The sequence below is a fragment of the Elaeis guineensis genome, chromosome 5 (assembly GCF_000442705.2).
Source record: "Elaeis guineensis isolate ETL-2024a chromosome 5, EG11, whole genome shotgun sequence".
In the NCBI taxonomy this organism is placed as follows: domain Eukaryota; kingdom Viridiplantae; phylum Streptophyta; class Magnoliopsida; order Arecales; family Arecaceae; genus Elaeis; species Elaeis guineensis.
The window spans coordinates 16,460,529-16,471,350 of record NC_025997.2 but is presented as its reverse complement, the minus strand read 5'-3'; the positions used below and the strand labels follow the sequence as shown (position 1 = coordinate 16,471,350).

The 10,822-nt window shown below is 37.4% G+C and overlaps 1 protein-coding gene across 7 annotated transcripts; it reads right to left on the bottom strand.

Annotated features, from left to right (window-relative positions):
- Positions 1-312: 312 nt before the first annotated feature.
- On the bottom strand, positions 313-9,776 carry LOC105057344 (uncharacterized). 7 transcript variants are annotated; one of them, XM_073257636.1, is made up of 12 exons: positions 9,587-9,774; positions 9,218-9,316; positions 6,958-7,119; positions 6,733-6,857; positions 5,974-6,095; positions 5,785-5,867; positions 4,530-4,688; positions 3,206-3,346; positions 2,402-2,587; positions 2,212-2,306; positions 2,013-2,110; positions 313-497 (listed from the first exon to the last, which is right to left on the bottom strand). In XM_073257636.1, exons 1-12 carry the CDS (start codon positions 9,626-9,628, stop codon positions 433-435), a joined length of 1,377 nt encoding a protein of 458 aa, XP_073113737.1. In that variant the 5' UTR covers positions 9,629-9,774; the 3' UTR covers positions 313-432. The 7 variants fall into 7 exon arrangements, 5 of the variants coding, with proteins under 5 accessions (XP_073113737.1, XP_073113736.1, XP_073113739.1 ...); XR_012141412.1 differs by lacking the exon at positions 313-497 and adding an exon at positions 638-1,188 and having other exon boundaries at positions 2,013-2,078; XM_073257635.1 differs by lacking the exon at positions 313-497 and adding an exon at positions 638-1,029 and having other exon boundaries at positions 2,402-2,560; positions 9,587-9,776.
- Positions 9,777-10,822: the final 1,046 nt, after the last annotated feature.

Below are 10,822 nucleotides of genomic sequence, written 5' to 3'. Positions count from 1 at the left end.
CAAGATAGTAAACGTCAACCAATAGAATTAAGCATCAGAAATCCAGATTTTGACAGAAGCTGGATTCAAAATCCGGATTTGTTTTGTATATGAAGATATCCAACCGAAAAATACTCTGCTTCTGACCACGAGTACAAAGTATCAAGGGTAGAAAACACAAATTTAAGTTGTTGTAAGAGATGACAGTAACCAGCGAATGTGAACATCCACTTCAGGCAACGGCCAAGCATTTGTAGGTTAAAATACATGTGCAAGAGTCAAAGCTGAGCAAGATATTTAAGCATAAATAAATGAAAAAAATATTGGCAAGCACCGTGACTGGATAATGCTCATTAAGAGCATGGCACGTATAATGGCACATCATTTGGAAGTATGCAAGAGAATTGTCACCTAAAAAGATTCTGATCGATGACCATTTGCATAATTTGATTTTTACCCCGGGCAACCAGATAAATCAGACAGCGATTTACTCTCCCACATTTCTTCCACACAGATACCTGTTAACCTTGCATGTCAGAGGTTAAACACAAGGCAAATTTCTCTTTCTTTTTTTTTTTTTTAAATGTGGGTGAAATAAATTATCTTTTTGTGGGGTTTGTGTGCAAGGATCAGACAAGCTGGGAATTTAGATATAGTATTTGATGTAATGTAGGATTGCATGTATAAAATCTTTCATTGTACAGCACATGATAGGAATACCATACAACATGGTTAACAGTGATAGATTAAAAAAAGGAGCATTGTTGGTTCAAGAGAAAGATTTCGCATGCAAATTGAAGAATACAACATTAACTCTCTCAGAAAACAATGTAGCATTAGCAAGTATCTGCATGCCGTTTCTTCCTTTCAAATTGGATTCTTTTGGCACAAACTCATAGAATCGCTTCTCTTTGGGCCAAGCATTTGATCCAAGCATGTCATCCTGTCATTTTCCATAGCAGTATCTCGAACGAAGTTGACTGAGTGTTTCAATGTAATTTGCTGCAATGTCCTTACTAGAGAATACTTCCTCCCATATCTGCCAGAGTTCTGTTAGTAGTGACAAGCAACTGTTAGCTTCAATGTCCTTCACGTGGAACTCACCAACGTTAAGATGTGCTCAGCTATTCTCACACATAATTGTTCATTTCTGGTAACGCTTCAGGTTGAGACAGATGCTTCTATCACTTCATCGAAGAGCAATAGAAACTACATAAAACATACTTAAATTTTTCACTTTGAATATCACAGAATGCAATGGTCACACCATGACTCTCCAAACTACAACAATGTGCTAGACGCATCTGTCTACATTTTATGTTTGTTGGCTCTTTTAAGAGTTACAGTGCAATCACCAGGCAAAAAGATTGTAATTGTAGGTTAGCTTCACTGGATGCAAGTTCCGGCGGTTATAAACTCGCCATACTCTTACAGTTATAAGCTCCAACATCCTGGTGGATGGCTAGCGGGTTTATCATCTCTAAGTAGGATTCTCAAAAATGCTTGTTTCCAAACAAACTATGGTTCTCCTAAGCTAAAGCTACACCTTTTGTCAGCATTATATTGACACTCAGAGAACAGTCTGGTTATCTGTTTCATTAATCAAGAGTCAATGGCTTTTTTTCTGTGAATACTCAAAAATTCTAAAGCATTGAAGACTCAATCCCAAAAATGAATAAGGTCTGAAGCTTGAATTGAACCATCCCTAGGATGATTTGCATAGTCTGAAGTATCCCAACCAGATATCATGAGTATAGCAGATGGAGGAAACAACAACACACTCCATAAAAGGTAATGACTATTAAGTTTAACCATTTCCATGGAAGCACAAATTGCCTAGAGACAAAAATGATTGAGATAAGGATGCAATCTAATATTACTTGAGTTTCAAGCATGTCTTGGCATGTTAGTTTCTTGGTGATAGAAGTGTTGAAACAATATTAAGAGAGGCAACATAAAGTTAGGATCATCAAATTTAACACATGCCATGGTACCTAACATTGGAAAAGAAGAGGCTGGTGGTAGATAATTACCAGAACGATCTGTAGATGAAAGGCACATGACTATCATGTCGAATCGAGGAACTTTGGCCAAATTATCTAAAATGTTAACAGCCAATTCAGTGTCTTCCCTAGAATCAAATACACAAATTTAATAATTAATATCTAGATAAGTATTAGATGTTTACAACACAGCAGAAGGAAAAAAAACATTAAAAAAGAATATACTTACTTGAAAAATGTGGTGGTGCACTTGATGATATCAATCAGAATTGGAACAGAGAGTGCATTTTTAAAAATCTGTGGTAGAGTTGGTGGTGGGATTGTCTAATCATAGAAGTCAATAAAAGGAAACAGCATAAACAAACATCAGTATCTTAAATAAGCTTCCTAGATGGAATGCAAACAGGAAAAGGATAGACCTTCAGCAACTGCATTTGCAGAGCACAATCATCAGAAAGTGCCCTCCAGGAAACCTCAAACTCATAAGCAGTCCTTGGTGTGGTAATACTTTTACCAGCAGTGGCCATCACTCGAGAAGCGGCACGAGATGCAAGATCCTTCATTGATGCTTTAAGTACCTGCTTGCAGCCAACATCTTGATCTTTCTGTTTGGGCGGTAAAATTTTCCCAGAACATAAGACAAGTTCCAGACTTTTTAACAGAGAAATTTATAAAAATCATGGAAATCATACAGTGCAACAAATGACAAGGAGATAAAGAAGTAGGGGGTGAGGAGGAATGGGTAGATGGAGTCAGGCAAGTGGAAAGGCTATGGAGGAAGGTGTAAGAACAAATTAGATAAAGGAGAAAGGAGTACATCAGCCTAGCAGCAGGTGTATGCACAGAGACAGGAGGTGACAGACAATGAAGTAGCAGGGGAGATCACTAATATTCATGTTATGCACTTGGAGAACTTGAGGCAGATAAGCTGGGTAGCACTTCAAACAACTAGCATTAAAGGGCAGAAATAGATGGATGGTCAGACAGATGGAGGAGAAAGGGGTACCAAGTGCGATGCTGCCAACAACTGCACCTCCCAGGTGGGGGAGAAAGGAAAGATAGGGTTATAAGTAGAGAAGCCCAAGTGAGAAAGCAAGAGAAATGTGGGAGAGAAAGAAGAGAGAGCATTCCTATGAGAGAATCAGCATTCAAAAGGGTCCACAATTTTTTTATAAACCAACAGGATAGTTCATCTCGCAAATCTATATGTGCTTCTAATATACCTTGGCATTATTGGAACTTAGTGCTGCACCTTCCCTTGATCCATCCAATAAATATTCTCTGGTCTCCTTTCCCACATCCGTACTTTTGCTATCTGTGTCCTTCACAGCAATCAAAGGTTGATCACATGTTCCTTCGCCATCCTGCAAAGGCACAATGATTTAAGAAATCTTAATTGATAATGACAAATGCTAAACATGATATCCTATTTCTTTATTCAGATTAATAAATCACTTAGATAAAGCTTCATAAGGAATCCAGTAGCAGATGATTAGGAAAACATGGACCCAGGTGTGCAAGTGATGGAGGACATCCATAGCAGCCATTGAGGACCTATAAAAGACATCTTAAGGATGGTTCTAATGCTCAAGCCTTGATTTGGAATGATGTAGAGCCCTCTTGGATCCTTGCTTAGGGTCAATTAGTCATTATATAATCTTAATTCTATATTTCTCAGTGGTACTATAATGCTGGTTTGGTTTTATTAATATTTTCTTAAGTTTTTAGAGAGGTATTTTTGTAATTTTCCATATTTTCTGGACATAGATGTCATATGGTGCATGGATCGTATGGTCTAGTTATGTTTTGGGACTTGGTTTATGGTCTTTAATTAGGTTTCATTAGTCAAAATTACAGATTTGTTATTTGGAGTCCAGGTCCTGCTAGGAGTATTAGAACTCTGTAAACGGGGCTGTAATCTCTCATTATCAGAAGGCAGTCAAAATTTAAAGATTTTTCCAAGCAATTATACTTTCTTTTAAAGTTGTGTGATGCAATTGTAACCATAGGTGTGAGCCCAGAAAATCTCTGTTTTCTTCTTCTTTTCCTTTGATTACAGCACCCTAAAAATCTTGAATTCAGATTTGATTCCATTCCCACGAAAAACTAGCAGCCACAAGCAACAAAACCAATACCCACAAATTTTTATTCCTGTTTTTCTACTTTCAGCTCCCATAAACCCCCAAAACTTCATCTCTTTGTCTCTATTTTGCACCCAAATCATTCCATATCCATATACCAACATAAACCCCAGCCTTTTACACAATTTCCCTACCCTTTGTCCAAAATAACCCATTAAGCATCCCTGATTTTTCCCTAATCAAGGCTGTCCTACATCAGTAAGATATACTGGTAGCAGGACACCTTACTTGCATGTAAACTTAATCTATAAGGATGAGAAGGCACCACTAATACATATAATTCAACCATGTAACTCCCATTTGATCCATTGGCAATACTATGGATTGCATTTCTCCATTTACAGATGATAAAGTCATTGGCATCAAATAATGATTAAAAGAAAAATCCAGATTAGGTTCTTTGTACCTTAGTTTGGGTTCCATTGGCAGCCGCTGCTGCATTTTGAGCATTACTTAAGACTGAATGATCACCACGAGCATTTTTTGTTCCCATCTCTGAATTACTTACTCCTTGAATTCCTTGAAAAGGGTTTTTTAAGGGTCCACGAATTTTCTTAGAAATTTCCTGTTTCAGTAAATTTAAATTAGTCATGCCAAGAAAAAAACTTTGCAAATTCCTAGAAGATAAATAAACAAGGCAAATGGATACGATTGGGACAAACCTCTTTAGTTATGTAATATGCATGTATCTATGTGAACATGTGTGTGTGTTTGTGTGCTTGCATGCATATGCGATGCTAAGAGTGTAGGATGTGTGCATGCAACTGTGCTTTGGAAGCCAAATTATAAAACAAATGGCAAGGTCGTCTTATCTCTGCATGGACTACAAATTGTACTTTGCTGAAGAGATCAACCGATATTACAAGCTTGTTACAACTCGATTTGATTTTAATCTAACTCTCCAGCACTTAAATATTTAAGAACACAAGCAGGACCACCCCATATTATATATATATATATACATATTAGATGTTGCTAAAAAAGGAACACATGCCACATGATGAGAAGTCTTATCATGGTTAAATTATTCACGGAAATACAAGTGCATAAAACATTTCATCAACATGGTTCCATATGCCAAATAAGAAAATAAGATTTGCCCAACCAATACCAGAGGAAGTATCGGCCGGCAACTGGTTCAGCACAGTACGAATCCATACCTCACCATTTCGGGATGTACTGACACAGGGAGAGCCGAAGAGGGAGGGGTGAAGGTAGGAGAGAGAAGAAAAGAAAGAAAGATAGAGAGAGAGAGCGAGGAGGGGGAGGGAGGGAAGGAGGGAGAGGGAAGGGGGAGAGAGGCCAAGAGAGAGAGGGCTTGAAGCCAGCAAATGATTTGCCAACTTTAATTCCAAATTGGCAAAAAAGGAGTAGGGACCCCCTGTTTCAAAACGAAACAGAGGCAACCCATCAACGAGGGCTTTCGAGCCCTCTCTCTCCCTCCCTCCCTCTTCCTCTTTCTCCTTCTCCCTCTCCCTCTCCCTCCGTAGGAGCATGAAACATATAGTAAGACTTCCATTAAGAACTGATGGAAAGAACCATGCTGGTAATCGACTGGTCCAGTTCGGTATGCCCCAAATCAGCTAATTCGGCATGGTTCAATGGACCTTGAAGGAAAATATCACAATTGTAGAGTTACAATTAAGCAAAAAAAAAGTCACCTTCTCATACAATGCCTTTGTCTCGGAATGTTGCTTCCTAAGTTCTTGATTATTAGGCTCTAGTCTTGTAGCAAACTCAGAATCTGTGATCAGAATTTGGATGTCATTTGCCACTAGGCAAGATGATGGAACTTTATTTGCATAAATTGGGTTTCACATATTAAGAGATTAAGTGTGAATCCATGATACCTTCCATGGATGCTTTAAGTTTTCCAAGTTCCTTCCTGGCTGTAGCTCGACGTGAGTATGCTTTAACATAGCGATCATCTAAATTTAAGGCCTCGGTGCAGTCGTTCTCAGCCTCTTCAAACCTAATAAACACATTTAAAGGATTCAAAGGCAGTCAGAAGCCAAACCACAAGGACAAGATGTATGAAGGAAATTAGATTGATATTCTTATTGGCAAGAGGAACTTATATAACATCCAGCTGAACGTATCTTCCCCAAGGAATTATATAGTCATATATACATGATGATCAGTCACAATCCTGTTCCTTGGATTCTTTAGTTCTTATCATTACTCAAGGAGTTGCAACTCATGCCTATTCACAGTAAAAAGGCCATACTGACATGATGGCCATTATCCACTATAAGACAATAAATTATTATCAGCCTAACCTTTCAAAGAACATGAGAATCAAATGCTAGCTCATCATGCCACAAAAAATTCCAGAAACCCTGAAATAAGCTTTATCTTCTGGTCAACACAGATAACTGAAAAGCCAATATGATTATTGCTCAAGAAAAAGTTCTGAAATGCAATGATTTATCAATTGGTAGTTAATAGGAAACAGAGGATTTTTAGCATTTTTTTATTATAGAAAAAAATATTTTTCCCAATAAACAAGAACTCTCCCCCTATAGAGACAAGGTCTAAGAAGCACATCCTCGTTCCAGAGCCAAAAGGCAATAGCCAGTTCTAAACATCAGGCTCAAACATAAACTTGCCTTTTTAGTTTGAGATATGCCATAGCTCTATTTGCAAAAGCAACTGATGTAGGGGATAAAGCAATGCTTCTTGAGTAACACTCAATTGCTTCGGGGAACTTTTTTTGCTTAAAATACTCATTGCCCTGCAACCAGGAATAGAAACAATCAGTTTTGCTTCAGATAATGTAGCTACACCATGGAATGGAGAACATCACAACAGATAATCAGAGTATTTATGCCTACAAGCTCTTTTTCTGAAGCTGCATCAGGCAATTTTTCCTCACTGTAGAAGCTGCTAGGCATATGGCTGATAGCATCTGAATATTTACTTTTAACTTCAACTGCAGGAACCTTTTTCAAGGGTCCCTCATCTTCATTGACCTTTCCAGCATTCCTCAAGGATCCCTTCAAAAAGAAGCATTGCATCATTTCAAACATAAACCAGATACCACACATTATGTTATTCAGATAGTATAATGACAGTCTGCCCATTTAAAATTTTGGAAAGATGTGATGCTCAGAGCAAGGATTCAGGTCCCAACGGGGCGTCTCATGGAACACCAGGATAGCGTACCATCTCATGTATCGGGAGAAGGCCGTCCCGCTAGCATCCCAGTGTCCCAATCGAGACGCCTTAGGACATCTCTTGTCCCAAGTGTCGGGATGGGATGGGGCGGGACGGCGGCGCGTCCCATTCTATGAAAAAATCAGGACAACCCTTTCCCATGGGATTTAAAACCTTGAGCAAAGAAATTGAATTTATTTTGTATAAACAGTACTATATTTAAATTAGTTCTGCTTTTTTGTCAGAACAAAGTCAAAGTTTTTTTTTTTCCTAATTCAAACAACATGCACAGACAATGTACAAGCAGCATAGCTCAAAAAAAATGTATTCTTGAACACAAAAAAGATTCAACAACCTCAAGTATCAACTAAATTATACTTACAAATGTAAGAATGCAATATACAATATAATATTGTTATATAAACTATATTCATTTGCAGTTACATGGTAAAACAAGTGGACATGCCATCATTTGCAGTTACATTCTGAAGTTCTCTGCAAAAAAGAAACTTCAAGCCAGTATGTGTAAGGCTGAGTCCGAGGACTCATAGACAACTTATCATGTTATCAAATTATGACCTCTTTGAGTTGATAGTACCATGCTAGGTCAATATGTCAATGCATTAAAAAACAAAAATTTTAATATTCAATACTATTTTACCACTATAAATTAATTATGATGTGAAATAGATACGTCTATGGTGAAGCTGCTGATCTTGGTTCATCAATTAGATGAGATAAGGATAAGACCAAACTAATGGATGTAAATAAAAAGAGAGTACCTAATGAAAATAAAAAATTTAGGATGATTTGTAATCAATGCCAATTAATGGCAATATAGATCCATAAGCTTAAAAAGCACCATTGCTGCTTATGATAGTGATTAATTTTACAAAGAAACTAAACATGTCATAGGCATTTTTCAGGAACCACATATGTTTTACATTGGTCTTAGTAGTTCAAGGATATATTGATTTTGACAAGTTTCTATCATCACAATAGGGGCAAATGAGGAAAGAAATAAAGAAAACAAGATAGAGTTGTTTGTGCAGTGAAAGCATTTAGAGAATGCTACCTTGGGTCACCTCCTGTGGGAAAACCAACCAAAAAATGGTGGTCGATCACAGCATTCGGTCAATTACAGCAATAAAAGCTACTCTTTCTTCTAAGATACATAGGCATGAAATGATCCAAGCAGCAACGCAGATTTCTTATCTCTTATCTAGACCTTAGCTGGTATTAGATGCATGTGCTCACCACTACTATGATTCATTTCTCCATAAAATATATGTAAAGCATCATTTGATCTAACAATAGGAAAATAGTATTTACAGTCGATCTGTTCTTTATGGAGGGAGGTAGTTAAGGTTTGGAATTTGGAGTGTTGATAAAACAAACCCAGAAAATGGTTTCTTGTGAATCAATTAGGCAGGCATTGCCCAAGCTACGATTTGGCTTTAAATTTGATGCCCAGCCTGGCGAACCATAGTGCTACACAAGCAAATGCTATGCATGGCATAATTTGGTTGTTCTGTCAGTACACTAATTTTCTTACAAGATGCTATGAAAGTGTGCATTCTTATCTTCCAGTTATAGGGATCAATCTCAAAAAATCCAGATCGTCCTGAAAATGATTTCAGGAAAACAAACTTATTTTTTGTTTGACATATTTAAGCTGACACATCCCCAACTCTTGATGTAGATTTAAAATAATAATAATAATAATAATAATAATAATAATAATAATAATAATAATAATAACAGATGGCTTATATAGTTTAGCTTCAATTTTAGTAAGAACATCGTAACGATCGTGATAACCGTCCTCAGTTTAGTGGTTTCAATTAAACATCACACAGCAAAAGAAACAGCTGCTAACCGCACATTGTAATTGAAATCAAAGCATAAGAAGAATCAAAGACATTGTAATCAACTTACCCGTTTGTTGCTTTCATGCGATTGACCCTTCATTTTGTGACCTTTATCCTTAAGCAAGTAATCCCAGCCTTCTAGGTCATTCAGGAATCCTTGAAACTCCTGTTCATTATTTAAAAAAAAAAATTCAAAAAAGAAATCTTTTTGGAAACCGTTCTTTAATTCCATCATCCCAATAAATGATATTTTGATTTTTGCTGTGCTCACTAAACCTCAATCACAATCCTAAGGCAATCTTTGTTTCTTTTTATCCTAAAAAGCCAAGATATTTGTCATCAACACAACATTAAAAACTAACTGACGAAAGTTGGTTTTGGGAGAAGAACGCGATCACCCAAAGGAAGAAGACATGCGGGTGGGAATAGGGTTTACCAGAGAGCGATCTTTGTCGGGCTTTCTAGAAACCCCCGCCATGGATTCCACCAAGAAAGCCCGTATAGATATAAAGAGCGAAGACGAGAAGAACGGGAGACCAGTTGCAGTCGAGCTCTCTCTCTCTCGATTCTTCGACGAAGAGGGGGTTATTGGTGGTTACTGGTGACGCCGAGCCGGGGTTTCTTCACCGCCTCACAGGGCGGTAAGTGTTGGGCCGCAGAAACTTCGCATAAGAGATAGAAGCCGATCCATGAGAGTGGAGGCCCACTAAAACGAGCCCAAAATAATGGGACCATTTAACTATGGGTTATTTCATCTTCCACGACTGGCCTGTGATTTATTTCAACTTTGAACTGATTAGGAGTCTGGGACTCTACCTGGAAAGTTTCATATACCATATAGTACATGAAGAGTGATGCAGTGCAGAATGATTAATTTATATTAAAAAAAAAAAAAAAAACTCCAGGTTAGCATCAGTTTAGAAAATGGAGCTTTTTGCATGGAGAATCCGTCTTAGCATTTTTCTCTCCGTTTACGTATACCTTTTTTGTTTTTCTTTTTTTTTTTTTTGATGGAAACGTAATCCTTGGACCTTAATTTATAGTTCTAGATTTGAACTCCCCAAACCTTACAGTTCATTCCTGGTTTTCCTAAGTTACACTCTTTAAGCTTGTTGAAGGCATGTGCTCATCGATAGCCCTGGTGTTTGTTGTTTATGATTTATGTATATTAAAGTTGTAATTTTTTATTGATTATCAAAGTTAGAAGCTTCTTGCCATGTCATCTGATAAGCTTTTTTTTTTTCTTCTTTTCTAATAAGATAGAGGAATTGCAATAGGCTGGTATAAATACATCAAAAAAAATCAGAAAATAAAATACCATGAAAGAATCAAGACGTCGTAGAATAATGAACGGACAATAAATCTTCAATATGCTTCGCAACAAATGAGCCTATTTAGTCTACAGCTTCATTCTCCTTCCCTTAGATTTGAGTAGCTTAGAACACCATACAACCACTCGCCAGCTACCAAGTATCCCAAAGCGAGGGGTGCCGATGCTATACTCGACTATCGTCCGATCATATCTGATAAGCTTCAGAGATGACCATTTGTTTTAGCTTGTCATGGCGCGTTTCTAGAAAAGTTCTTAACTCACAATTCAGCTGCGTATACAAGCATTCAAGCAACAATTATCTACCATCAGGTCCATGAATGACAATGGGGGTCATGAATG

Excerpts from the sequence above, each read along its gene's own strand:
- LOC105057344 (XM_073257634.1), bottom strand. The coding sequence starts at position 9,628 with ATGGCGGGGGTTTCTAGAAAGCCCGACAAAGATCGCTCTCTG. Across the intron at positions 3,347-4,529 it reads CCAATGGAACCCAAACTAAG|GATGGCGAAGGAACATGTGA; the intron begins GTACAAAGAACC and ends GTGCCTTTGCAG. Across the intron at positions 2,588-3,205 it reads TAAGTTCCAATAATGCCAAG|AAAGATCAAGATGTTGGCTG; the intron begins GTATATTAGAAG and ends CCGCCCAAACAG.